The sequence below is a fragment of the Marmota marmota genome, unplaced genomic scaffold (assembly GCF_001458135.2).
Source record: "Marmota marmota marmota unplaced genomic scaffold, marMar, whole genome shotgun sequence".
NCBI classification, from domain to species: Eukaryota; Metazoa; Chordata; class Mammalia; order Rodentia; family Sciuridae; genus Marmota; species Marmota marmota.
Genome location: NW_026000241.1, coordinates 22,369,931 through 22,396,853, shown reverse-complemented (window position 1 = coordinate 22,396,853; position 26,923 = coordinate 22,369,931). Strand labels below are relative to the sequence as shown.

The 26,923-nt window shown below is 34.5% G+C and overlaps 1 protein-coding gene across 11 annotated transcripts in view; it reads left to right on the top strand.

The window, feature by feature from the left end:
• Positions 1–26,923, top strand: part of Rbms3 (RNA binding motif single stranded interacting protein 3) — a 1,302,406-nt gene that overhangs the window by 1,195,210 nt on the left and 80,273 nt on the right. For 7 of the 11 annotated variants that reach the window (XM_048795440.1, XM_048795438.1, XM_048795447.1 and 4 more), the window contains 2 exons: positions 1,525–1,621; positions 3,852–3,902. In XM_048795440.1, coding sequence (XP_048651397.1) covers positions 1,525–1,621; positions 3,852–3,902 — 148 coding nt within the window. The remainder of the gene's footprint in view (positions 1–1,524; positions 1,622–3,851; positions 3,903–26,923) is intronic. The other 4 variants (XM_048795444.1, XM_048795441.1, XM_015489550.2 and 1 more) reach the window with 1 other exon arrangement.

Below are 26,923 nucleotides of genomic sequence, written 5' to 3'. Positions count from 1 at the left end.
GTACTGTTAACTTTAAGAAACAGTCAAACTGTTTTCTAAAATGGCTGCACTATTGTGCGTTTCCAGGAGCAATGAATGAGAATTCTACTTTTTTTGAATCCTTGTCAGCACCCAGCTTTGTTTTGTTTTGCTTTGTTTTGCCATCCTAATAGACATGTAGCCATATATATATTTTTTTTTAAAAAAATGTACAACTATAAATTTAGGGGTCCACTGGATAGAAATGATATAATGTAGAATGGACTAATTATTTTTCAGGTATACTTTTATTTTAGATATTAAAAGTGTGTGGCCTCATAAAATTCTTGTTAAAAACTAGATAAAATAAAGTTAAGACTATCAACCCCTAATCCTTACTTGAAGAATTTACTCCTTAAATCCTGGCAACCTTTACTTTTCGTTTGTCTACATTCAATAGCAGTCTCAGGAAATGCTTCCTTTTCAAATAACCTAGGAAATTCTCTATGAATAAAACATCAGTGACTACTAAGGCTTATTAGGACTTTGTCTCAATAATTTAAAAAAATGAACATAGTAATTGATTTTTGATAGGCATATGGTAAAACTCAAGTAATGATTCCTTTATCCCTGATATTCATTTTTCTCTCTCAGTCCTTACATCAGCAAAATACTCCATCCCAGGAAACCTGGTTTTATTTGTTCTGTGGCTTGCCACTCTAGCCTTTCACTTATAGGAAGGAGAAAAAAATGACTTAAATTTCTGCTGATGAATTTGAGCATCAAGCAACTCATGAATTCAAAGGTACATCCTGAAGAAAGAAGGGCATACAACTTATTTCTATTTCTAGGATCCACTCATTACTAGATCTCCAGAAGAATCATCCCACTTGTGGCATGTGAAATCCTGATTTTGCTCAGTATCACTTTATAATTGTTCTATGAAGGACCCCAGAGTCTCCAAGAGTCTGTCATATAGATCCAGTTTCTCCATCTTCACTGAATCCAGAAAATATTCCTATTTTTATACACTAATTTTCCTCTTTCTTCTCTTTTCGTGGAGAAAGAATTCTCTGCATGAGGGCACAATGTCTAGCACAAAACTATCCAGAACTTCCTAAGAACTGATCCTTATTTCTTGAATAAAGAGACAGATACAGTTCCTGTTGGTATATTAGCCATCTTCACAAAACTTGGTGTTTTCGTTTGCCTTTCGCCCACAGAGCTTTAGAATGGCTTGACCTTTTTTGAAAAGAATGATGACCATGGATTTTCTGATCTTGTTGATTAAATTACTGTTATATTCACCTGGCATTAGAGAGATTTTTTTGCAGCTAATTTTATATAATGACTTGAAGTAGTCATTTTGTTCAATGATTGACTTCTCTTAGTGGAATCCAATACTGTTAATCCCCTGGATGCTCCTATTAAGAGTTGGTGGAAAATCATGAGGGTGGAACCCTTGTCTTTCTAAAACGTGCTCAGTAGCATTGATCAGTAGCCAGGCGTTCAGAAGCTTCATGAAATCTTCTTCTTCTTCTTCCTTTTTTTTTTTTCTGTTTGCAGATTTTATTCTTCACCGTACAGTATTGCAACCAACCGCATGATTCCACAGACATCTATCACGCCATTCATTGCTGCTTCCCCTGTCTCCACATACCAGGTATGTCTGATTCACCTGCACCTCAGGAGAGATCTTCCTTACCAGTAATTCACTATGTAGAGGCAAAAAGGGCACATTTAGAATTAATCGAAAAAAAAATGTCCTCATATACTATAGTCTCCTCTTAGTGTGATAATGCTCAAGTTATGAATTAGTCTATACTTTCTAGGGCCTGTTTGCATCAATTCACTGAATAATAAAATCCAACATGCTTTTCATTCTTCCTGCTGAGTTTTTATGATTATGCAACTTGCCAGCCACTGTTAGTACAGCTCTCTTACCACTGGGGAATTATTTTATTTGTTGTCTGTTATTTTGGTTGTTCATGTTCCCTATTGTGTCTTTCCGAAAAGCACATTTCTAGCAATCCCTTCACTTATTCTAGAATATTTCACCATTGTCATCTCATTTTGTCACAGCTACACAGATAGAGGTTAAATCATACTTCCCCCACCAAATAAGCAAAATTATCAAAGTGGTAAAAGTGATTCCTGCTCCCTGTTTATATTTCATTCTCAGTTCCAGAGAGATCAAAAGGGATCTCCGTGATTCCACATGTTGGAACACAAGAAAATCTGAGACCCAATGTGTCTTAAACCAAATGTTGCGACCAGTCATTCCAAGTGCACAGGTGGATTGAAATAGTCACACTTTTCCCTGAAAAAAAAATATTCATTATTCCTTTGAGAGATGTGATATTACTCCCTTCTTCTCTTTACCTAGTTATTCTTCAAACAACTCTTCTAATTCTGATTAGAAAATGCCTATAAATGCTATATCTAGGAAGTATTTCTTTTTTAAAAAAAGTTGTGAAAGAGAGAACCAGCATGTGCTTCTCTGTGTTTTGCAAATGGTGGGGTTGGACGTTTTACAGTGGGTAAAACTATCATGGTGCTGACTGCTACTAATTCAGTGAAGTTTCACCTTATTGAGCCACTGCATACTTCATTTCAGGATGTCCCAGCTATCAGAGCATCAAACTTAAGACTATGTGCATTTTTCTTTCACTGATTCCCCCTGAAGCAGATCATTTTCACTCTTTTTCTACACTCTTGAAATATACCCATGGGCGAATGGAATGGACTTTTGTTTGAATTGCATTAGGGGGTCCTAGAAAGGCTGATTTCTTAATTGTCTTTCCTTGGGACCCATGAGGCCATATGCAGGTGCTATCCAGTTTTTATTCTTCCTGCAGGCCAGCGTGTGTGTTCATGCGCGTGTGTTTGTGTGTGCGTGTGTGTGTGTGTGTGTGTATGCGCGTGTGTGCGCGCTTTCTTTTTTCTAATCTTGGTCTCTGCTTCAGCCAAGACCACCCACTAAGCCACAGTGTAGAGCACTTTGGAGATATGAATAAAAAATGCACAGAAAAGACACTTCACTTGGGAGGGCTCATATGTGAAATTTAACTCTAGTTCTTTTCTTTCAAAAAAAAGAGATTACAGCAATTTCCCATGTTGTTGACTCTTGGCTTTTCACCACTTTTATGTTTTCATAATGTAAAGTGAATTGGCAATTTTGTTGGTGTGAGTGTATTGGAAAACAAAATCTTCATGGTTTCCTATGTGACAGTCAGCTTGTACAGTCTGACTTTCTCATTTGACTGATACATGATACCTTTAAGAAGAGCTGGCTGGCTCAAATGCACATTTCTATTCTCTATACCAATTGCCATGAGAGAGAGAGAGAAAAAAAAAAGAATTTCCAAACTTGTTTAACTTGGGTTTAGCCCAAAGCACTCCTCACAATTTTCTGGTTTATTTCTTCATTTTTTTAAATACCACTTTTGCTGCTTGGACATTTTTCTAAGATTGGGATCACCTGAGGATTTAAAGTCACAACCAAAGAGAGAAAAAGAGGAGGTCTAGCAGTTAACTCTTGCTTCCTTCATTATTTGCCAGGGTATACCTGGGAACTGACCTGCAAATAGTCTCTGAGGCCTTCTAAGTCTTGAATCTTCAATACCAACCTCAAATATGCTTCAAGATCCAGTCTCGTCCATGTGGACACTAAAAGTGAAGCCAGCCAGTGAAATGGGAAGTTGCTTTATTTCATTGTCTCAGGGACCAAATTACTCAGGTCTAAGAATTCCCTTTTGATCCTTAGTTTTGAGCATTAATTAGCTGTAAAGTCAGATGGAATCCACTTCCTTATGACCTAGTGTGACTCCACTGAACACAAGAACCAGTTCTCTCTGTGATTGCTTTGTGCTAATAAATGCTGTTTGATATAGGTCCAGAGTACTTCATGGATGCCTCATCCGCCATACGTTATGCAACCAACAGTAAGTGTTCTCAGTCACCTGAGGCTCAATATTTCTCTTATCCAAGTGCAAGCTTTTGTAATGCATCGAAGCTTCGGGGTAAAGCTTTTGTTATATTCTATAACTCTTTCAGGCAGCCATATTCTCCAGATAAAAAGCTGTTCCTGAAAATATCTACAAAAGCATGTACAACTGATAGCTAGAGAGACACAGGTAGATAAAGAGGGAAAGAAGAGATAGATAGAAACTTTATTGTAGGAAATAGCAGAAAAGCAGTCAACCTCCCAGCTGATGTCTACTATTTGTTATGAATGAGAAACTTTTGCTTTATACAAGAACTCAGAACTCTGTTAAATCCTTATACCAGAAAAGTCTTCATTTTCCTTCTTCAGATGTCGTCTGATGGGGTTTGGGGTCAATTTTGAGTATCAAAGCCAAGTGTTGACTTTAAGCAATATATCTGAAATGTGAAGGTAGTTCTGTGCTGATAGATGATGATCTATAGATAGCAAGGTGGGTAGTTTGTTGTTGTTGTTGTTGTTGTTTTATAAAGTTAGCTAGCTATAGGTCTTCTTTAGTGGGAAATGTCATCCAAAAAATATTCAAATTATTCTCTGCAGGCTAAATTTCCCATTTTTCTGGCACATTACATCTGTTCTAAAGGAAGAGCATGATATGTGACATTAGAATCTAGGATGGAGGCCAATATTCCTTTTATCTTGTCTCATTTTCAAGATTTTCTAGCTCGGAGAGAGAGAGAGAGAGAGAGAGAGAGAGAGAGAGAGAGAGAGAGAGATGTGTGTTTCAATAACAACACACTCATAAGAGTGTGAGACAGATGAGAGAGCCTGACTGCTCTCTGGTATACTCCTGGGTAGTTCACATCTATGGCTTTGTGTCCTTTTCTATCACTAGACTTAACAGTGCTTTAGAGAGGATCAAATGAGAATGTCTATGAAAACAATGAAAAAATATGAAATGCTGTGCATTATTATTACCATTATCCTTATCATGGAATATGTTAGTTGTACAAAGGAGTAACACTGCATTTTCACCCTTTTTAAAAGCTAAGTTTAAAGACCATGGAGTTCTCTGCACTCAGAGAACCAGAGAATCTGTTTTTCATATTTGAACTTTGTCCATTTATTTTTTTTTAAAAAAAGGAACTTATGTTGCTGCTAACGTTTCAACAATTTGTTTTTAATTTAAAGAATACCAATAGGTAGGTTACTACAGCAGAACTTTGGAACATATTTTGTAAATCCCTCTATTTACTATTATTTACACACCTTGGGGGTTTCCTGAGTTCATCTGCTCTGTGTTCTATAAATCATACTAATATGCAGCAAATCCAGGCTTACTCTACTATCCAAATCATGAGGTAAAATTCAACATGTGTTGTCAAACCAACATATAGCATAGCATGGTCTGAGCTAGCATAGGAAAAGCAGAGAGACCTGCCAAGTTCTAAAGAAGAGACTCCAAAAGGAAACAACCACTGTCTAAAGAAATAATGTGCTTATCAGCAGAGCAATAATGCTTACTCAGTCTTCACACCAAGGTTACACATCATCTCTTTGTGGCTAAAAAGAATGCAGCTCTGGCAAAATATTTAGGTAGTCAAAATATAGAAACTCCTTAGTATTTCTTGAGCCATTAGGAGGAGGATCCAGGAGGGTTATTCAGGTCTTCATTTGAACTGTTACTGAGGACCTCAGCTAAGTTTTTCAGCTACCTCTTTCTCCAGCCCAGAATAGCTTCAACCTCATGGTTGCATGTATATTTCTCATGTATCTTCCTCTGGCAATAGGGGAGTGTGTGTGTATGTTTGTGTGTGTGTGTATGTGTGTGTGTGTGTGTGTGTGTTTTACTTTGTCTCCTTGGATTTTGCTTGCTGTGGCTTCTGCTCATTGATATCATGTGTCACGTCCCATAACTACACTGCACATCATGATTGAGCTTAGGCCACTAAACATAAAATGTAATGTCTAACTGAGGCAGATTCCTGGAAAAAGGAATAGTTGGACCACCCACCACATTGTTGTTTTTACCATGGAAAAAAATAACTAAACAGTGTCATGGGAACACAGAGTTTATACTACCAGTCTTTGCCCTGTTAACAGTCTTAGTGGTTGTATGTATTACCCAACTGGCCTTAATTTCATTCTCACAATGAAATTAAGTTAAATCAATCACAATATCATGCTAAAAAATAAAAATACTTAAGCTTTTTGAAGAAACAAAATAACCTGTATCTTAGAAGAATGAATGAATGAATTGATGATTAATAACATAGATTCTGGGTTACACATATCAGCCTAGGAAACCCTTCTACAGATGGGGATTTCCTTAAACTTTCTGAACTGCACTTTTCTCATTTGTAAGATAGACATAATAACATCTAAATAATTAGGTGTTTTGTTCAATAAATGAAATAAGGTATTAAGTTATATATGTAGATTTCACATTATGTTTTAGATTATCCAATTGTAGAAAAGGAGTGCTGGTATAGAAAAAAAAGTGGAGACTTGGCAAATATCACCTATTTCTACCACATTCACAGTGGGTTTTTTAATAAGATTTATTTATTTAATGTGGTGCTGAGGATTGAACCCAGTGCCTCACACCTACTAGGCAAGCATTCTACCACTTAGCCACAACCCCAGCTTACCAATGTTTTCTTTTTTTTTTTTAACTCACTTTGCTAATGAGTTTGGTGAGGATAAACTTTCTGGCTATAAATAAGTCCAATTGTTTAGATCGGTACTTATTTCATTTACTTACCAAACCATTCAACACCTTGTACTTAAAGTAAAGGCCCATTGGGTACCTTCTTTATCAGTAACTGGAATCTGCTTGAAAAATAAATTCAAAATGTCAATATCCATGTCTTAATATGTTGCCCATAAATTCACTGCAGTTGCAACTTTCCTCTCCTATCACATCTCTCTTCCTCATTTGAAGAAAATCTCCTGTTTGACCTCTCACTGTGGAGGCATCTTCTTCCCAGCTTACTCACAGACTCTGGAGAGGAAGCCAGATGCATTGATCACCGGGACCAGAAGCCCTTCAGATTCCTTTTCAGAGTCGACTAAAGGGGCCCTATGGTCTCAATCAGGGTTGTATCTGAAAAGAATCAGTCTTTCAGCAAAGTATTACAGTACAGCACAGTGCCCTTGGTCTTTTTTCTATGGTAGATGAATGGTTAAGCTGGAGGAGTATTGTGTTGTTGAGAGAGAAGTAAATTGATGTCAAGAAGGGAATAGAACAAGAAGAAGATGAGGAACAAAAAACATAAGCATATAGTTTGCTCAATTTTTCCATTCCAGCTAGCTTCTCTGGAGATTTAATTTTCAAAGTAGTGTGCAGAGTGGTTTTTTTTTTTTTTTTTGGGGGGGGGGTTGTTTTTTGTTTTTTGTTTTTTGCAGATTTAGAAAAAGGCTCTTGGAAAAGGGAATCTCCTCTCATGGGTTATAGCCATTCCGGTATTTGTGCAAGAAAACAGATCACAGTTTTTGGACTCTGGGATCTTATTGAATGAAGCAAGCCCATTTCTGTTTGCACTTTATTGTTGATCATTTGAACAGAATCTAAGGACAGAGGGCTGCCTCCTAAATTATGAATTCACTTTTTGCTGTGAGCAAGTAAATATACTGACTCTGTCAATGCAATTTGGTTACTTGTATTTGTATGATTATACTCTACTCCAAACTGTACCATCACACCAACAGAATATTAATAATTAATTGGATTACACCAAGTATCTACTTTACAGAACAGTATGTTATAGTAGGATGGCATAAGTAGTTGAAATTCCCACTACATTGGATATTTTGTTAAATTTGTGCTTCTGACATGGAGAAAAAAAATAATACTTCTCAAGAGAAAAGTTCAGTCCCATTCTCTTAAATTCTATTTAGGCTCATTTGAATCATAAATATGCTATTTTTCATATGGTTAGCCCTATTTCATCTCAGGGAGAAAGTTCATCTTTCATTTTTACTTAATTACAAAATGGTTATCTAATTACAGTAATGTAAGGAACTTAAGATGCCTTCATTGAATCATTAGAAGATTTGTCACCATGCATAGTTCAATTGTCGTTTTTCTGATTAATAAAACCTAGGTTTACAGCTAAAGAACAAATATAAACTTTCTTTCTACAACAAGGCTTTATAAGAGAGCCAGAATACTTGATTTGATTATTCTTTACCTCCACATAGGTGAAGCCTAAGCTGTAGTTTGTCCTCTAAATTTCCAAGTGTGTTTTCTGAAAAAGCATATCACCAAATTTGACAATATACCAAATACTACAGAATATTATAACTGTTCAAAAAACAAGGTTTTGAGATATTTCTCTTTTACTGTAATACCTGAGCCAGACAAAAATGATAACCCTCATGTTTTCATTACCAAAGTACCAGAGCAAAATAGTTTTGTTCTCTGAGTTAACTTAGCTAAACAAATACATATATTAATATAAAATATTTTTCAACTTAACAACATCAAGAAACAGCTTCCCTAACCCATAAATATTATTTCTGTCAGGAAAGAATTCAAGTGAGTGAGACCCAAACTTAGGAGCCATATTTTCTTTCCATTGTTGCCTCCTTTTAGATGTACTTCTGGGGTGAAGTAAATATGAACAAAACAATTTTGTAGCAAGTCTCTGAGACACCTTAACTACTTTACAGAGCTGACTTTGCTTTGTTAAATGTAAATCCGAAGTTCTATAGTAGTTTTTCAAAAATATTAGTTGACTTTATTTAAAAAAAATCTGTAAACAGTGGCATTCAAGGCCCACTATTTAAGTGCACAGAAGTTTAAAAGACAGAAAACTAGAAATCCTTTACTCATCATTTCTATTCTGCAGAAATGAACATTGTTAACAAATTCATGTTACCATCCAATTTATGCATATAACAGTATATATGCATATTCATGTAAATGTATTATAAACATATATTTGAGATTGGAAATATTGTATTACAATTTGCTTTATTTTTCTCCAATAGGATTATTTTAATTTGTTTTGTAGCTATAACAAAATACCTGCAGGTAGATATTTTATAAAGAAAAGAAATTTACTTTGGCTTACAGTTTGGGGAGCTGAAATTCCAAGATGAGGCAGTCATATCTCTCTGGCCCCAGGTGAGGGTCTTCTGTCTGCTTAAGAAAGCATGCAAGAGAGGGATCACATCATGAAAGAGAACGCAAAAGATCAAGGAGACTCCAGCCTCACTCTTTTATATTGACCCACTATCCTGGGAAATAAATGGCTCCTGCAAAACTCTACCCACTGCATGCAACTAGCATTAATCCATTTGTGAGGTAGATCATAACCCAATTCTCTCCCATTATTAAGCCCCACCTCTTAAAGGTCCCACTACCTTTCAGTAGTCTTACAGTATGGTTTAAGCTTCCAAAACACAAAACTTTGCTGGGGATAAACCACATCAAAACATAGCAAGAATGTTTGGGATATCATTACATACAAGACACATACAGTTCTATATCAGCCTTTTAAAAAAATTCATAATATATCATAAATGCACTAAAAGCTATTTAACTGATTTCCCATGCATAGTTCCTTAAGTTGCTTCTTTTACTACTTGCTTAGAAACTCAAGATTCTAATATTGAGTCCTAGTAAGAAAATATCTGAAGGAAAAGTTGCTAGCATAAAAGGTGCACATGTTTTAAAATTTGTCATACATCATTGTCAAAATATATTTTAATAACCGATTTTCTTTCCTTGGGGCCTCCATTAACATAGGTTGATTTCAAGTTTTAAATATTTGTTAGAATGTGTCTTATTGAATGTGTCTTACTGATGTTTTACTTTTATTTCTTTGAGTCTTGGAGGAGTTGAGTTGCTTTTCATGTGTTTATGGATCTATTGTATTTTCTTTTTCTCTGACCTCCAATTTCATTCACCTTACTCATTTTTCTCTTAGGACCTTGATCTTATTTATAAAATATTATAATCAGTATATCAACACTTGCTTTAGCTTAGATATTTTCTCAATTTATTTGAATTTTAATTGTATGGGTTTTTATATGTAAAAGGTTGGTATTTATGTATTCAGATTTATCTTTAATTTATTTATGTTCCCTTGGCCCAGTCATTCTCCTTAGAGTAAGAGTCAGCAAACATTTTCTATAAACAGCCAAATAGTAAATATTTTTAATTTAGTGTGCCATATGGACTCTGTCACACCTACTCAGTTTTGTGGTTGTAGTGTGAACAACACATAAATGAATGGTGTAACGGTTCTAATAAAACTTTATTTATAGAAACAGATGAGGGCCACATTTGGCTTTCAGGCCCTTTGGTCAACCACTGCTATAGAGCATAGGGATTCTGTTTGAAAGACTCTAATGACTGTAAAATTTAAATTATTGTATGTTCCATAATGCGTTTATAGTACTTTGGAATTTTATTTTGTAGTATTTGATGAGATAATGATCCAGGTCTTTTTTTCTTAAATGTATAACCAATTGTCATAAAAAAATTCTACCAAATAAGCCATCTATATTTTCTCTACTGATATAAAAATTTATGCCAATATTTATCACAGAGTAAATCTCTGTTCATGTTTGGGACTATTTCTGAACTCTATTCTGTTTCTTACTGGCTTTTTTGTTTCTACAATTGCTCTATTTAATTACTGTAAACTTACAACATCTCATACACTGATTGAACTTATCCTTAATAATGTTTTCCCCCCCTGCTCTCAAGAACTCTAGAAAATTGACATTTTTGTATGAGTTTTAGTAGCATGTTACCAAGCTAGAAAAATTTACTGAAATTCAGATTGGTATCGTGTTGAATATTATATATTGACTTGTAAGACAAGAGATAATTGGAAAAAAATTCTAATATTTTAGAAAAAGATTTTTCCAAATGTTTTTGCATTTACTGAAGAATTCTATTATGATTTCTGAGCCATTCAAAGAGCATTTAAGTTTCTTCCTTATATGTCCAATGTATTTCTTAAATGTGTGTTTTCTTTGACATATTAAAATTTTTGTTACTGTAATAGTTCTGAAATTTGTATTCTATTTTCTCATTGGTCACTATGGTATATAGAAAAATAATTTACTCTTATATGCCAATTTTCTTTGTAAAATATCCTTTAATTATTCAAAGCATTGTTGAAATTTAGAATATATACCTAAGTGAAAACAGGAATATATAAACACCAATTCCCTCTTAAGAGAGATTATTCCAATTAGGATATAATATTACATATGTCCAGATACTCATCTGTATTTATATCTACATCTACTTATCTACCAACATCTAAGTACACACACAAACACTAGTAAATATCACACATATGTATATCTTTTATCAAAATGAGATCACACAGTACAAACATTTTTAAAACAATTAGCTAATAATCTCCATTTTCCCACATGAAGAAATTTTTTGTCCTTTTATCAAATTTTCTCAACTCATCCAAAATTACCTTTACAGTTGATTTACACAAACCAAAAAGCAATCAATGACTACATATTATATTTAGTTATTGTACTTTAAGATTCTCTTAATTTAGTGTAGTCTCCCCTTCCCCCAGTGTACCTGATTAGCTATCCTAGAGAATATCCACCTTTGGGAAATGTTTGGTTGATCATTCATGATGCTATTTAGCCTGTTCTTCCATCCCATAATATGAAATAATTTTCATAATAGCTATCTTTCTAAATTCTCTTATTTTTTCCATAATGTACGTCAATGTTTCATAGCTATCCTAAATAATATATTTTCCACCTCATTTTTAATATTTATACTTTATAATTTATTTTCTGTAAAAATATCATTGGAGTATATAATTTTATTTAATCCTTATCATAATGGAAATGCTGCTAGGAAATATTTGTCTTCTTTAATTAGATATTGAATTTAATCAAAAGTCTTTCAAAAAAAAAACTATTATAAGTCAGTTTTCCTTTGACCAATTTAATTTTATTAATATATCAGTATTAATTGGATTATAATTATTATTTTTTAAGATGGAGCCTCTCTAACATGAACACCATTTGTCCATGTTGTGTACTTCTTAAAGACATATTTTGTTGTCTATTTCTTAAAGACATATTTCTAATTATACTCATTAATATTTTATTTATTATTTTGGCATCAGTGTTTATTAGTGAAATTATCAAGTGATAGTCTCTTTTAGGTGTACTATTTTAGTCAATTTTGAATATGAGAATTACAAAAACTTCACAAAAATCATTTGGACTCTTTTTTCCCTAAATTCTGAAATAATTTTAAATAGTATTGGAAGTATCTAATATTGAAGTTTTCAAGAAATTCACATACAAAAAATCCATTTTTGCTTTTGCGAATAGATGTACTTACTCCACCAAACTCAGTTTTAATTAACTTATGGTTTCTGTCAGACATGTTCACAGTAGACTAAAACACATAATCTGTGGATTTGTGAGTATCACGTAGGAACTTTACAGACTCCACCAGATTGTTGCATAGTTGATGATTTAGTTGCTAAATGCTCAAAGCAACTGAATTGCAAAATGCCATGATCTTAACCAAATTTGTATTATTAGATCCTTCGTAATTAGTTGTTGATCTTTTGGACCGTATGGATTTTAAGTATAGCACAAAGTAAAAATGATTTGTGGGCAACTGTTTTGAAAGAAATTGCTAGTTTTAGGTCAATGGTTTGTCATTTTTAAGAATATATGGAGTTTTTATTTTGTTTCCTAATGATCTTTATTGTGTTAAAATGAGAGGAATGTTTTCCTTATATTTTCACTTTATTCAGACTTCCTTTTCTTGAGCCATTAGCTATACTAGTCATTGACTCTTCATCTTATGAAATTAGGATACTGGGATTCAATTTAAAACTTTTTTTTTTTAATTCTTGAGCTTCAGATATGCATATACTATGCTTTTTGTATTGGAAATGGGAGAAGAGAAATAAAAAATAATCTTTCTTCGGATGTGCAATTTAATTGTAGAGAAATATTTTATATGCTTAAAATCATTTGATTAAAAATGGACAGATGAAAATGTGTCACAGGTTTAGCAATTATATAACATTGAAAATGAGGGAGCAACTTTGAACAGTTAAGGACAAGGAAAAACAAAGATATACACATGACCTTTAAGAGGGCATTTTAGTTGGAAAAAAAAAAAATTTGTCCCCATACATAAAGTATGGGGAGGGATCTCAAATTATTTCAGGGCAGAGAGGCAATTAGTAAGTGAAATATTTAGTCAGCTCTGACCAACTTTCCTACATATTTTGATTAGCTTGAAAAATCCCAATGCTGTTGTCTAGAATTTAGGTTTATTTGAAAATATAAAACAGAAAAAGTAAATTATGTCACTTATGTGTGTGAAAGTCATAATTTCCAATGGAGAAATAGATAAGTCAATCATAATGGGAAAATGCTTTATAAAAATGCCTTATGTAAAGACTCTGAACATAAAGTAATTTTATGCCTTTAAAAATAGTTTTGTGGATAACATTCATTATCCAAATAGATCTTCTAAAAGCTTCTGAGTGTGCACGTTTCCTGCTAAGGACCCTGCCTTCTACCCAGGAGTATCTATCTAGAAGTTGTAGTGATACCAGAATCTTTTGAAATTGAAAAATAAGTTTTTATACTCCTAAAAATTTTCTCAGATACAGAGGTTGCCATCTGCCAAGTACCAGATACCAACACAGCTCCAGAGTACACAGCAATACATCTATAAGCCTCTGTCTCTGTAATTTTTTCACACAAGCAATTAACACTGATTGAAAACTTTCAACTTCAATACTATAGAAATGTTATATGTATTTTTGTGTGTGTGTGTGTGTACATGTACACATTTGTGCATGCGTGTGTATGTTTGCATGTGTGTATATGCCTTTTCTCCATGTGCTTTAATGTTATTTTACTATACATCATAAAAAAGAAAGAATAAGCTCAAACTGTAATGTATTACTTTTTAAAACATCAGACACACCATTCTGAACAGGAGACTGACAGCTCCTAAGAGATGGAATTCCAGTCATACATGACCTCCAATGAGTCCTTGGACAGTACTTCCAATGTCTTCATCACTTCATCAGTAAACCAGAATATCACTACCTTGCCAGTTCCTTCCGGAAGACATTGGCATTACTTCCTTAATAGCCACTTAGCATATTAAATATAATTAAATAGAAACATAATGCTAAGTATTCAATCTATTAAAGCTCTGTTTCCTAAAGAAAGCAAACATACAGCCAAAAGAATGTCCAGGTCAGACTCTCTAGAAAACAGCAAGTTACCAGGGCAACAAAATCATATAGAGAAAGGGTAAATCATTTATTTTACAAATGTTGCCAGGGCAACAAAAACTACTAATGAAATCACTGAAGGACTGAGGAGGAGGGGACAGAGAGTCTGTACAGAACCATTTGCTCTTTCCTAGCACTTTGGAAGAAAATGTCTTCACATATCTAAGTCTTTACCAGTTATGTGAAGTATTTGAGAATTCATTAAACATGCAGTCAAAAATGGGTTTAAATATTAACAGTATCCCTAAATATTAAAATGCATTATTCTCTATTTCTTGCCTCTCAGAATGTCATTGGGAAACTTTGTTTTTCTTTGAAAATTGATCTTGAAGAGCTTAGTTATTTCTACTTCAGGACTACATCTGCAATTCAGGATCATGGTTAATGGTCTTGAATAGCTTGGGTTTTGTAGGTCAACCAATTAGGAGGTATAGGAGAGGGAGGTGGAGAAGAGAGAGATAAGAAAAAACTATTTTAAAAGTTTGCTAAAAAACAACTTAGGAAAAGTTCTCATATTCATGGTATAAATTCTAGCTGCTTTTTATTTGCAGATTTGATTATACTAGAGACACTGTGTATTTATTTCCCCATTTCTCCTCTAACCACTTTTCTGAGAAGTCTGGCAAGGGTCTAGGAGACCTTGTATGCTCATTTTAACATTCCAGAATTTAGTATGTGCATTGCTTATGCCCTTACTGGCCATATGTGAACATTTTGGGCAAACACTGTAGCAAATGAAAATTATTTTTTTTCATTCTGTTTCGTATTGTCTTTTCCTTCCTAAAAATCTGAAAAATTGATAGATCCGTTTGTTAGGACTAAGCTATAACTCTTTTTCCTTGCCATGTAGGTAAACACTCTATTTGGGGTGAATAAAAGAATGAATTTAAAAAATAAATTTGTACATGTAGTATCAGAACAACTTTAATATCTACTACTTTAGGACCTGATTTTCCAAGGACACCCTCCTGCCACTTTTGGGTACCAATATGGAACTGAATAAAAAAGAGATATCCACTCTATTCAGAACCAAGAGTAACAAGGGCTTACATCTGTCTCATCTACTCATAAAAAATGCACCGAGGCTACTTACAAGAAAAGACCTGTTCAAAAGGTTAAACCAAGAAAAATGGAACAAAAAATCATAGCAGAGAAAATATATTTCTTAAAACTTAGATTGTGCATAGTTACTACAATGGGACATCTACATTTCATCTTGAATTTTCTAAGATTAAGGCCAAAACAGTTTAAATAAATTAAATTGGTCCTATTGTTTTATTCTCTGATTTAAAAAAAAAAGTATCAGATGGCCCAGAGAGGATTTTTTTTTCCCTGCTGTTATATTCTAGAAAAAAAAAAGTATGTGTCGAATAATGTTGTCTCTCTGTCTTAAAACTGCACTTATGTAGACAGAGAGAAGCATATACTTATGCATCTAAGTAGTTATTCTTCAGGCACATAGTTTTCCATGGCTTCATTTGATGTAAAAATGTCACTGAAAGCTGGGTCCTTGTGGCTGCCATGCCAATCCAATAGGAGGACATGGTTTGGGGGGAAAAAAAAAAAGGAAAAAGAAGTTTTATTGCTTTGCTAACAAAGGAGCAACACCGGGACTCCAGTCCCAGTGGCTATGATTCCCCCCATCAAGGAAAACAGAGGGCTTTTAAAGAAGCTATTCAAAGGCTGCATTCCAGATGTGCCCTGACTGGGGGTCCCAGGTGCTCCCTGAGGGTGTGTTGAAATTGGCTTGTTAATTCGGGAGATCCTCACTTCCTAGTTCTTCTGGAGACATCTCCTTCCGTACAGAACAGCTAACTCAATAATCTTGTTCCCTGCCCCCAGGTTAGGGAAGAGTTGAGAGAGAAGAGGAAAAGAAAAACTTGTCCCTTGTAAAATATGCCGCAAGGGCTATATTCAAAAGGTCAAGTGGACCACTGTTACAAGAATGTGTGTAATAATCCCTGTTTGTTAACATGGGACTTCTTTAGTGTTTTACTTCCTTAGTCATAACCAAGATTTTATTAAAATTATACCACCTGAGACGTAGTATGATCCAGGTAAAGGCTGATACCTCCTCATGTAAGGGACAGTAAGATTATAACCAAAAGCTCAGCCCTTTCTCCAATGCCAATCAATGTCAATTTAATAATGAGGACAGGGATTTGAGAAAAAGGAAAAAGTAGGTTTATTGCTGTGCTAGAAAAGGAGAAACACAGGGGACTTCTGTCCCAAAGGCTGTGACTCTCCAGATCAGGAGGGACAGGAGGGTTTTAAAGGAACTTCAAGGGTTACATTCCAGGTATGCTCTGGTAGGGGTCCCAGGGTACCCAAGTGGTGGTTAGGATTCACTTGTTAATTTAGGAGACATTCGCTTCCCAGATCCTCATCAGGCATCTCCTTCCTATAGTGGGTGTGTTCAAGAGCAGTTAACTAGGGGGAAAAAAGACAACGCTGTCTCCTTAATCCTGTTAAGGAGAGCAAGAGGGGAGAAAAGAGAAAAAAGATCTTCTTACTTATATTTTGTATAATGATGACCATCACATTCCCCCATCCTTGTTATTCCCCTCTCCACTTCCTTTCCCTCCCACCCCTCTTCCCTATCTTAAAATAATCTTCCTCCCATGTTTTCCCTCCCTACCCCACTTGGAGTCTCTTCCCTTATATCAGAGAAAACATTGACATTTGTTTTGGGGGGATTGGCTAACTTCACTTAGCATAATCTTCTCTAATGCCATCCATTTACCTGCAAATGCCATGATTTTGTTCTTTTTTAGTGCTGTTGGTGTCAACATACCTTATATACAAACAGAGATATGAAAAATTGTGGAATATATGTGTATTAGGAGTTGTAATACAAAAAAAAGAGTACATGTATAATGGCATAATTTGGTGTGAACATACTTTATATACAGAGTTAAGAAAACTTGTGCTATAAATGGGTAATAATGAGTGTAATACATTCCACTATTGTCATGTATGTAAAAAATAAATAAATAAAACAGAAAAAAAAATTTAAAAATAACAATAAGCCTTACAGCAATGAGGGCTATATTTAGAAGGCAAAGGGACCACTGTTACAAAAGGACGTAAGAATTATCCTCAAGCAGCATCTTCACAGCCTTCATAAGGATTTGAACACATTCTTGAGATCTTGCAGCACTGTGTCTTCAAGTGCTCAAAAGGCAAATTTTGCCTAAAACATTGATGGCCAGCAGGAAACCAATCAGCCACCATCACTTATTGGCTCAAGAAGTGCTTATAGCTCTCAGTAGCCCTAGAAGCTGACATTCTTGCTGAGGCGACTTGGGTATAAAATGCACTCCTTGGTAGCAAACTGAACCAAAAGGATAGAATTATTTAGTATGGAACATGAGAAAATTTGAGTCTCTGCATAAATTGATGGCTTGGTCTTGGCTGTAGTTGATACCATCAAGTGATTTCATCTTATCGTACATACTCAAGGTTCAGCTAACTCTGAAGCTGCACTTGAGAACTGACCCTATCAGCAACAGAGACAAGAAAACCAAACTTCCTGCAAACCTTGTAAGAAGACATGGAAATAACCAGTTGGCAGCATGCTGTTTATGTGTTGTTGTTTTTTTTTTTTTTTAATTAAAGCTGGGCACGGTGGCTCACGCCTGTAATTCTAGAGGCTCTGGAGGCTGAGACAGGAGGATAGAGAGTTCAAAGCTAGCCTCAGCAACAGTGAGGTGCTAAGCAACTCAGTAAGACCCTGTGTCTAAATAAAACACAAAACAGGGCTGGGGATTTGGCTCAGTGTCCCTGAGTTCAATCCCAGTACTAAGGGGAAAAAAAAAATGAAGGTGCAGCTTGTTCTTTCCAAAATCATACATAGGTATGAATCTACTGCACAAAGTAGAAGAGAAATGCTAAAAATAAGCTGAGAAAACCAGAAGCAAATGATCAGAAAGAAGGTCTCTCCTTATCTACCTTAAAAAGAACCTTGTGCTCTCAGCTTTTCAATTCTCATTTAGCACAAAGGAAATCAGCCTCATTATCAGCTTGGGCTCTGAATAACAATATTTAAACTTCCATTCACAAGAGAGACCCTTTATCAGAGAGATAAACTTAAAGGTTTTTTAATCAATACACATTAGAACCATTTCTGCATAACAATGCTGCATATTAAAAATCAGTTCTTACTTTCCAATAAAGCCTTTTGTCTCCTCAGTCTTGTATATCTAAGTATTTTCAATCAATACCAAAAGATCATTATGATGCCCCCCCCGTTTGTATTACATGTTACATGATAAAATTCTTAGATTCTAGTATCATACTAAAAAATGATCTGACTTTTCGAGATGCATATATGCACTTTATTTTAAAGGGTACTTTATAATATATATGATATGAACAGCTGGGTTGATACATGCATGCATGGGTGGGTGTAAACTATGTACAGATATGTTACTGTCCACATATGCTGATTTTCATAATAGGTATTATTTAATAAAACACTGATTTATATTTATAACGCAAATGTGTTTATATGAGGATATCCAAAATTGCATTTGTATGATACACACACACACACACACACACAAAGAAAACAAACCATGAAACAGTGAAGAAGTTTGTGGTATAAATTAGGATGAGAATAAAAAGAATAAAAGGTATGGAGGTGAAACTAAAGAACTAAGGAAGGGGATGTGGAGTATGTATGCATGGAGTGCTTAAAATGAACTCTAGCAGATTTTAGCCTAGTAGGTTAATGTTCTTAAAATGAATCAGTGTGTGTAAGAGAAGGAATAAATTCAAGATCAGGGACATGGAATTCCTTTCGGGCATGCTGAATTTGTAAGACCAGATAAAGACTTTCAATATATAACTTTAAATTGAGGTTTGGCACTTGAAAGTGGCAATAACAGACTTGAGAGTCATTCATTCCTATTAGAGAGAACAGATGGGATTTCTAGCAATCCATTTTCTTTCATTAATAATTGCCATGCTTTAGCTATACGATACATTTTAGACTTAGAAATACGAATTCATATGATGACATTATATGAAGTGTACCTGTCTTACGTGTACTAAATCAAGAGTGTTCATGTCCCTTCAAGAAAGATTCTTTAGCAGCTTAATTTTGTTTTTTTCATAACTATAATTTTAATGCTAACTACGTGTTATATTACACATGCCTTTTTAAATGAACCAAATGTATAATGCACCTTACAGTTTTGATCCAAGTGAGAAATTAGAAAATAGAGACATTTCAAATTAGCAGAAGTCTTAAAGATCATTATTCAGCCTCTACTGAAGTATAGGATTTGCTATAAAGGCTTTGAGAGTTGTCCTATATGTTCGAGAAAAACTTTCATTCCAATCCTGCAGGAAGGTTCAGGTAGACTTTTTGGGTTTTGCTAAATTGGTTTTCCTCTATAGCTACCAACCTAGAGAGGGAAAGCAACAACAATGGAAAGGCCCAGCAGCAACCCCCTGCCTGGTACAAACCAAAGAAGCAATTAGCTCCTTTATCAAGTCCACAGTTCTGCTGCTTGCAAAACAGATTGCCTCTTTTTCATGATCCTAAACAGTTTTTCTCCTTCCTGTACAGACAAGCATAGACTATTTCTGGCTTTTCTGGATAATCCCATCTTTGGGTCTTAGAATGTTAAACTGTATTTTCCTCTAATGTTATGGTTGATGCGAGTAATAAGATCTACTTTTCCTGAGCATAGGAGTAATGAGCTCCTATGACTCACTAATTCCAGTGTTTCAAAGAGCCAACTTCAAAAAATTATATACAAGGAATGTGAGAGCTAAATTATTGAAGAACATCATGTTTTCCTGTGTTTTTTTTTTTTTTCCGTGCCCTGAGTATTTTATAGATGGAATTCTTTTCCCTCATCCCATTTGACATTTTTAAAAAGCAGAAGTTTAAAGTAAGTTTCTTAAGAACCCTAACAGTATGTCTACATCTCTAGGCAAGTGTTTACAAATTGGATTATGGTTCAAGATTTAACTTTCCTTCATGACCTTTTCCTAACAGTGAGGTTCAGTCTGAAATTGTCAAGAGTGTGGATTCATTGACAGGAACAAAGGGGCCTTTTAGTGAAATATTACCTGTAACACAAATGGATTAAACATTTCAAATACAGACCTTTCATCTGTACCATCTCATTAGTGACACCTGAACCAGTATTAAATTTTTTTCTTTTTATTTTATTTACTTTTATAATTTTAACAAAGAAAAAAAATAAGATTCTTAATTATGCACTTTGAACAAATTTCCAAGGTATAACCATATACGTTCAGACTTTCTTTTTTAAATGGACTAGAATGAGTTCCCAGTGTTTCTTTCCAATCATTCAACAAGGCACCCCTGTTAATTATCATCACCCTTGTTTATGAAGTTATATGGACAGTTCTGTGCAAATCAGAATGGACCAGTCATTTGATCTTGTCCCTTTCTATCATGCATGGCCAGGGATATGATGAGAGAAACTCTGGGTGACACAGCTTCTTTTTTACAACTGTCCTAAAAAATGAAATTAATTGTTATAGCGTTCATTTCCTAGTGCAGTCAAGATTATGCAAGAAAGAAAGTCTATTTATTTTTACCTCTATCCTTGCACGGATAGTCTATTCTTTCCTTCCCCCTCTCTGCATTTACTTTTAGTCATATACAGATTAAATTTGTTAGACAATTACAAAATTGTACCATACTTCTGTTTAAGGTATATCTTCTCTTCCTGAATTTGTTAAGTGAGCAATTTCAAGTGATATCCACCAGATAACATGTACTACGTTTTGGGATTTTTTTTTCCATTTTGAATTGCTAAACTCCCTCAGAATTCTGGAATTTGAACCTATTTGAAAGAAGTTTGTTAATCCTTATATGCTTTTTAGAAAATGTATTCATTGATCGCTTAGGAAAAGCATATCTTTGTCCTAAAGTAGCCTGTTAATGATCATATAAATCTCATCAAAATTATGAGAGGAGTAGCAGGGGTTGTGGCTCCGTGGTAGAGCACGTGCCACATGTGAGGTACTGGGTTTGATCCTCAGCACCACATAAAAATAAATAGATAAAATAAAGGTATTCTGTTCATTTACAACTTGAGAGGACACTGCAAGTGTAAGTGGATTAGAAACATGGGGGTTTCAAATGAAAAATATATGTTCATTTGAAAGATTCCTTAGAGGAAAGAAAATGTGTTTTAAATTTTATTAATCTCAAGGTATTTAAGAATCCTCCAAGGGATGGCTTAAGAGCTGAAAATTATAACTATTGTGTGATTAAATGACTCCTGGAATATTTTTAGTAGAATCAGTAAAATATATATTGCATGAAATCTTAAAAGAATAAAAAAGTGCATTTTTTCTAATTTTTCTTTCTTTAATTCTAAAGGTTTTAGATTGCTTTTAAGTCAGTAAACTTGTTAGAAAAATGAAGCCAGAGTATTCATTCATACATTTCTTCATTTATTTGACACTTCCTATGTGTCTGCTATGGGCCCAGCAATGTTCTAAGAACTTGGAATAGAAAACAGAATTAAACAAAGTCTGGGTACACTGGCTCATGTCTGTAATCCCAATAACTCAGGAGGCTGAGGCAAGAGGATTCCAAGTTCAAATCCAGCCTATGCAACTTACCAAGAACTTCCGTAACTTAGTATGTCCCTGCCTCAAAAATAAATAAATAAATAAATAAAATTTAAGAAGACTGGAGATGTAGCTTACTGGTAAAGCATCATAGGGTTCAATCTCTAGTATATCCCCTCAAAATAAAACCGAATAAAAATAAAAGTTTCTTTCTAATGGAACTTATGTACAAGCAAGGAAAAAAAAATGGTTAATAAGAAAATAAAGATATACTAACTAATAACATCAAATATTTGAAGTCAGATTTTGGTACAATGTCAACCAGGTATAATTTGTTTTTAGGAACTTCAGCCATATAGTCAATATTTTTTCCTCTGGTTGGGGATGTCCTTCCTTGAAGACACTTGGATATTCCACATATCTTTTGCTTTTTTATTTAAACAATATTTATACATAACCTGCTATGTGCCTGATATTTTTAACATAAGCAGGGATGTAGTAGACAGTAAGTCAGGTATAATTTCTATCCTTATGAAATTTCCAGTATATTGGGAAAGAAAGAGAGAAGTCAAATTAGTCTATCAATAAACATGAAATTAAACTAGTCATAAATTCTATTGAAGAAAGATACATGGGACTCTGAGATAATTAGCAGGCTCTGACATAGAATGAGTGTGGAGGTGTATGTGTGTGTGTGTGTGTGTGCGCGCGCGCGCACGCGCATGCCTGCCTGTGTATATGCACACCTGGATTTGGGGGAGCCCAGAGAGGAACCAGAGGAAATAAAAAATAGCCTTCCATTCCACCTCAAATTATAGAGCAAGTGCTTCTTTTAAAAGGCCTTCTGGTGATTAGTATCTTGGTTGAAAATAGGTTAATGGACTGGCTTATGTGCAATTTTTTTTTTATTAATCTGCAATAAAAAAATTAGCCTTCTAGAAAGTTCCAGGCATCAGCAAGCAGGTGCACTGGCTTTTGAATTTGGAATCTTCTCCTCTCTGGAGCAATACTCTGCCTTTTTAGGTCACAGAGAAGTTCTTCACTCCATCTTCTTATGAGGCTCTTAATAATATTTCATGTGCTACAACAAAAGATAAATCTGACTATTGTAGAATAATGTTTTTATGGATGAAGGAAATGAGACTCAGAGAGGTTAATTGATTTTTCTAGTATCACACAAGTGTGTGGCAGAACTGGGACAGGTATGTTTCAATCCGGTTGACACCAATTCTATTTCATTATATCTGGTTTGATTCTTCATTAAATTTTTATATTTGAGCTTATTAATTTAACCCACAGCAAATAAATTTGAGAAATTAATAAAAAATATGATTGGTTCTGTCTGTATGTAGAATACAAAATATTAATGTTATTTTATGTCCATTAATTTTGATAAAATTAGCATAAGTAAGATACTTTTAATGTTTTAGCAATCCCACGGCTATATTTTAAGTGGAAAAGAGTTTTATGATTTAGTTAAGAGCTTTGACTTTGGTGGCAGATTTATTTAAATAGTATAATATTTTAATTCTTTGTGGCTCAAATTTATATAATGTTGGATGATATCTGAAGTTAATAGACCTTGTTTTTAATCTTCATAACCATTCATATGGCCCACAATGACATGAGTATTATAGAGAAGTTTCAGTTTATCAAGTTAATAACAGTTTTTGCATTTTAAAACTGGTAGGTTAGCTAGTGAGGTGATGCACTCCTGTAATCCCAGTAACCTGAGAGACCAAGGCAAAAGGATTGCAAATTAGAGGCAGCCTCAGCAACTAAGCAAGACCCTGTCTCAACACAAAATTTCTAAAGGGCTGGGAGTATGGCTCAGTGTTAGTGTTCCTGGGTTTAATACCCAATACTGCAGAAAAACAAAACATAAAAGACAAATGGAACACATAATGAATAATTGTGAGAAAGTTTTGTAAAAGCACAATCTAAAAAAGTGTCACTGCATTTGTTAAATCTATGTTAACTAGAGCCCTTTCTGAAACCATAGCAAAAATCCCTTTCAATTTACCACACACAGGATGGTTTATCATTATAACATGCAATTCATTTTAAACATTGTGTAATAATTTTTGTTTGTTTTTGAAGAGGAGACCCTTTTATTCTTTCAACACTCCCTTTACTAAATAAAAAAGACCAAGTAGTTCTGAATTACACCTAACTCAAATAGTTTCTCCTTGAGTAATATTATTCTATCATTTTCCTTTTATTAGATGTTACTTATTTTTGTAAATTAAAAATAAAACAAAATAGAGCCTTTTTTCATCTATTTTCATGTAGGCTCACATCGTTTTAAAAATGAGAAATAAATTATTAATGAAGACAGAATATATCCTACTTGTCTGTAAGGTTTATTCCTAATCAGTTATTTTAAAATACTTATGAGGTTTTGCTTATAATCCTCCATTAATAGAATGGCTTGGAGAATAATTGTCCAAATACAGGAGTTTTAATACTGGAAATAAATCCAGTCGATTTCATCAAGTGGCTTCTAATAACTAAGTTGGGTCCAAACAAAGGACAACCATGAGTCCCAGACCATTCCCCCCCAGGGAAATAAAATCAATTTTAGTTGACCAATCTGTGGCATCAAGGCCTATGGTGTCTCTTCCAAGACACCTGAGATGAACAGATAAAATAAAAGACCAGAAAAAGAGAATTTCTCATGGAAGGAAGGGAAGTGAAGCTTCCAGGGAAAGAAATACAGCTATCTGAACTGCATTTTAATGCATAGACTGACAGTTTTCATGCTAACCCTTGCTTAATACACACTTTGTGAAGTCAATAATTGCCACAATTGCTAATTCCACTTATAATTTTTGTCTTCTCTCTTGCTGCAATCTCACTGCAATTTTGTCTCTTAGTAGTTATAATCAAAATAAGAAGGTCTTTGATGATTTCTCTATTTTGCGCAATTTTATTTAAATACTGAGCATGCCTCTGACTCCCTCCCAGAATTACCTTTGGGAACCGGGAATTCTATATAGCAGCAGGCTCCATGTTCCTATGAAATAGAGTTCCTCAGCAACTTAGCAAGGCCCTAAGCAACTTAGCAAGACCCTATCTCAAAATATAAAATAAAAAGTTCTGGGATGTGACTCAGTGGTTAAGCACCACTGGGTTCGATTGTTGGTACCAAAAAATAAAAACAAAAAACCCCTCAACTTTTACTTATTTGAATCCACACTATAGATGTACTAACTAGGATGGGATAAAATCCTAAAATCATCATTCCTTATGTGGACATATTCTTGGCACGTCATTTGTGTTTTTAACTTTAAGAATTGAGTTCTTGTTTCATTATGGTTTCCAATGAATGTGTATAAGAGAAATACTTATTTTAAAAATCACAGAAACTATCATAAACCAGTGTAGCTTATTATTTTTAATAAAGTGTGAGTTTTATATATTTGGGAACACTGTGTAGAAACACCTTTTATTAGTTATTGCTATTCATGAGGTCTATTTTGTGAAAGAAATTATGAAATTGTAACTCAACATTTTGGCTCTTTAATCTTACAAAATACCAGTCAGAATAGGTAGCTGTGTAGACTTGTGGAAGACCTGTTTGCTATTCTACAGTCATGCAAATAATAAAAACTGCCAATTGAATAAAAACATTTGGGGGTTGTAGGCAAAATGGTCAGGAGGCCTGGCATGGTAAAATATTACCAGTGCATTAACAAGTAGTTTGACAACTGTCATTTATTAGAGCTAAGGTGAAAGAGGCCTTCTTCATAAATGAGCTGTGATTGACAACAGAAATTAACACATATGTAATTATCTCAACTCTCCTTCAGAGATTAGCCATCCATCCCTCAGGATATCAGCAATCTAGCCCTATAAAGAAATTTTGATCCTGGTAATCAAGCTACCTATTAAGATATTTTTAGGCACAATCTGGTGTGCCTACAATTATCCCTTGGTTTTTAAGAGCAATTTCCTTCTTACATTCTGTTCTTCAGCCTGGCACTCAATGATCTCAGGCTGCTCTATGGAGACCACAGTCTTCTGCTGTAGAGGTGTCCAGCTTAGTCAGCCTATGGCCTAAATTAGAGGAGGAAGCAGAAATTTTGGGCTCATCTGTGACCCCAGGAGATGAATGTGAGCATCAGCCAGCTCAAATTTTACACTAAATGAAGACAGTATTTGACAGTATTGCCAATGCTTAGAACTGTGAGAAAATTTAATCTTAATTACTTTGTCTGCATTACAATTTTGAAACTTGCTTAGTTACTGCTTGTGAAGGTTACTTAACTCTAAGTTCTTTCAAAGTAAGACATAGTGGGCACTCAGTAGGTATCAATCAGTGTATTAGTTGTTTAATGTCCTTGATTCTAAAATTCACAAGTCACCAAAACATCTTTCAAAAGGTTATTAGGGCTCTGCCATTGCAGATAGTTTGGCATGTGTACTCTCATTTGAATAGTCCTCTTAGTACTTGAAGGGGATAACATTCTTATTATGAAAAAAATCTAGCTTTGTCAATTACAAAAAAAAAAAAATCCAAGATCGACTTCTTCAAATGTAGATTAATTTTTGTTTCTAAAAATACATCCTAATCTATTTTGAATTGCCTATCCATTTAAGGAATGAATTACATTTGGACGATTGGTGATATAAACATTTCTTTGTGAGAACTTTATACTATCAAAAGAAAAAAAAATTAAAGAAAAAAAAACAATGATCGACTGATGTGTATTTCAACAAATTGAAGTTGTACTAAGTCACCAGATGTTTTCAGCTGAATCAAGCCCGCAGATGCCATTGCGTCATTATTCCTTAAGCTAGGGATTACAATTGGCTAATGTGGTGACATTTGAGGGCTCCAAATGAGCTTGCTTCTCTTTTGCTACATGCAACTTTGGCTTGTAAAGAGCTCTTGCCTCAAGAAGGGGCTGTCTCCTACCCTGAAAATGTTTTCAAGGAAGTTATCAGGGCTGTTTATTTTCCTGCTTTTGCATGTGGTCTTTAGTGAGGTCAAGGGAATGGCTACAGATGACAATGGAGCTATTTCCACAGCTGGCTGCTGAGAGCGGGCAGTCCTTTACAGATGAGCTAGCATGTGGAGGTAGATGATATAAAACATCTGTCACAATGGGAATAAGCAAAAACAACTGCCTTTGAAGATTGCCTTTTAATGATGAAGTGGGAGGGGGGA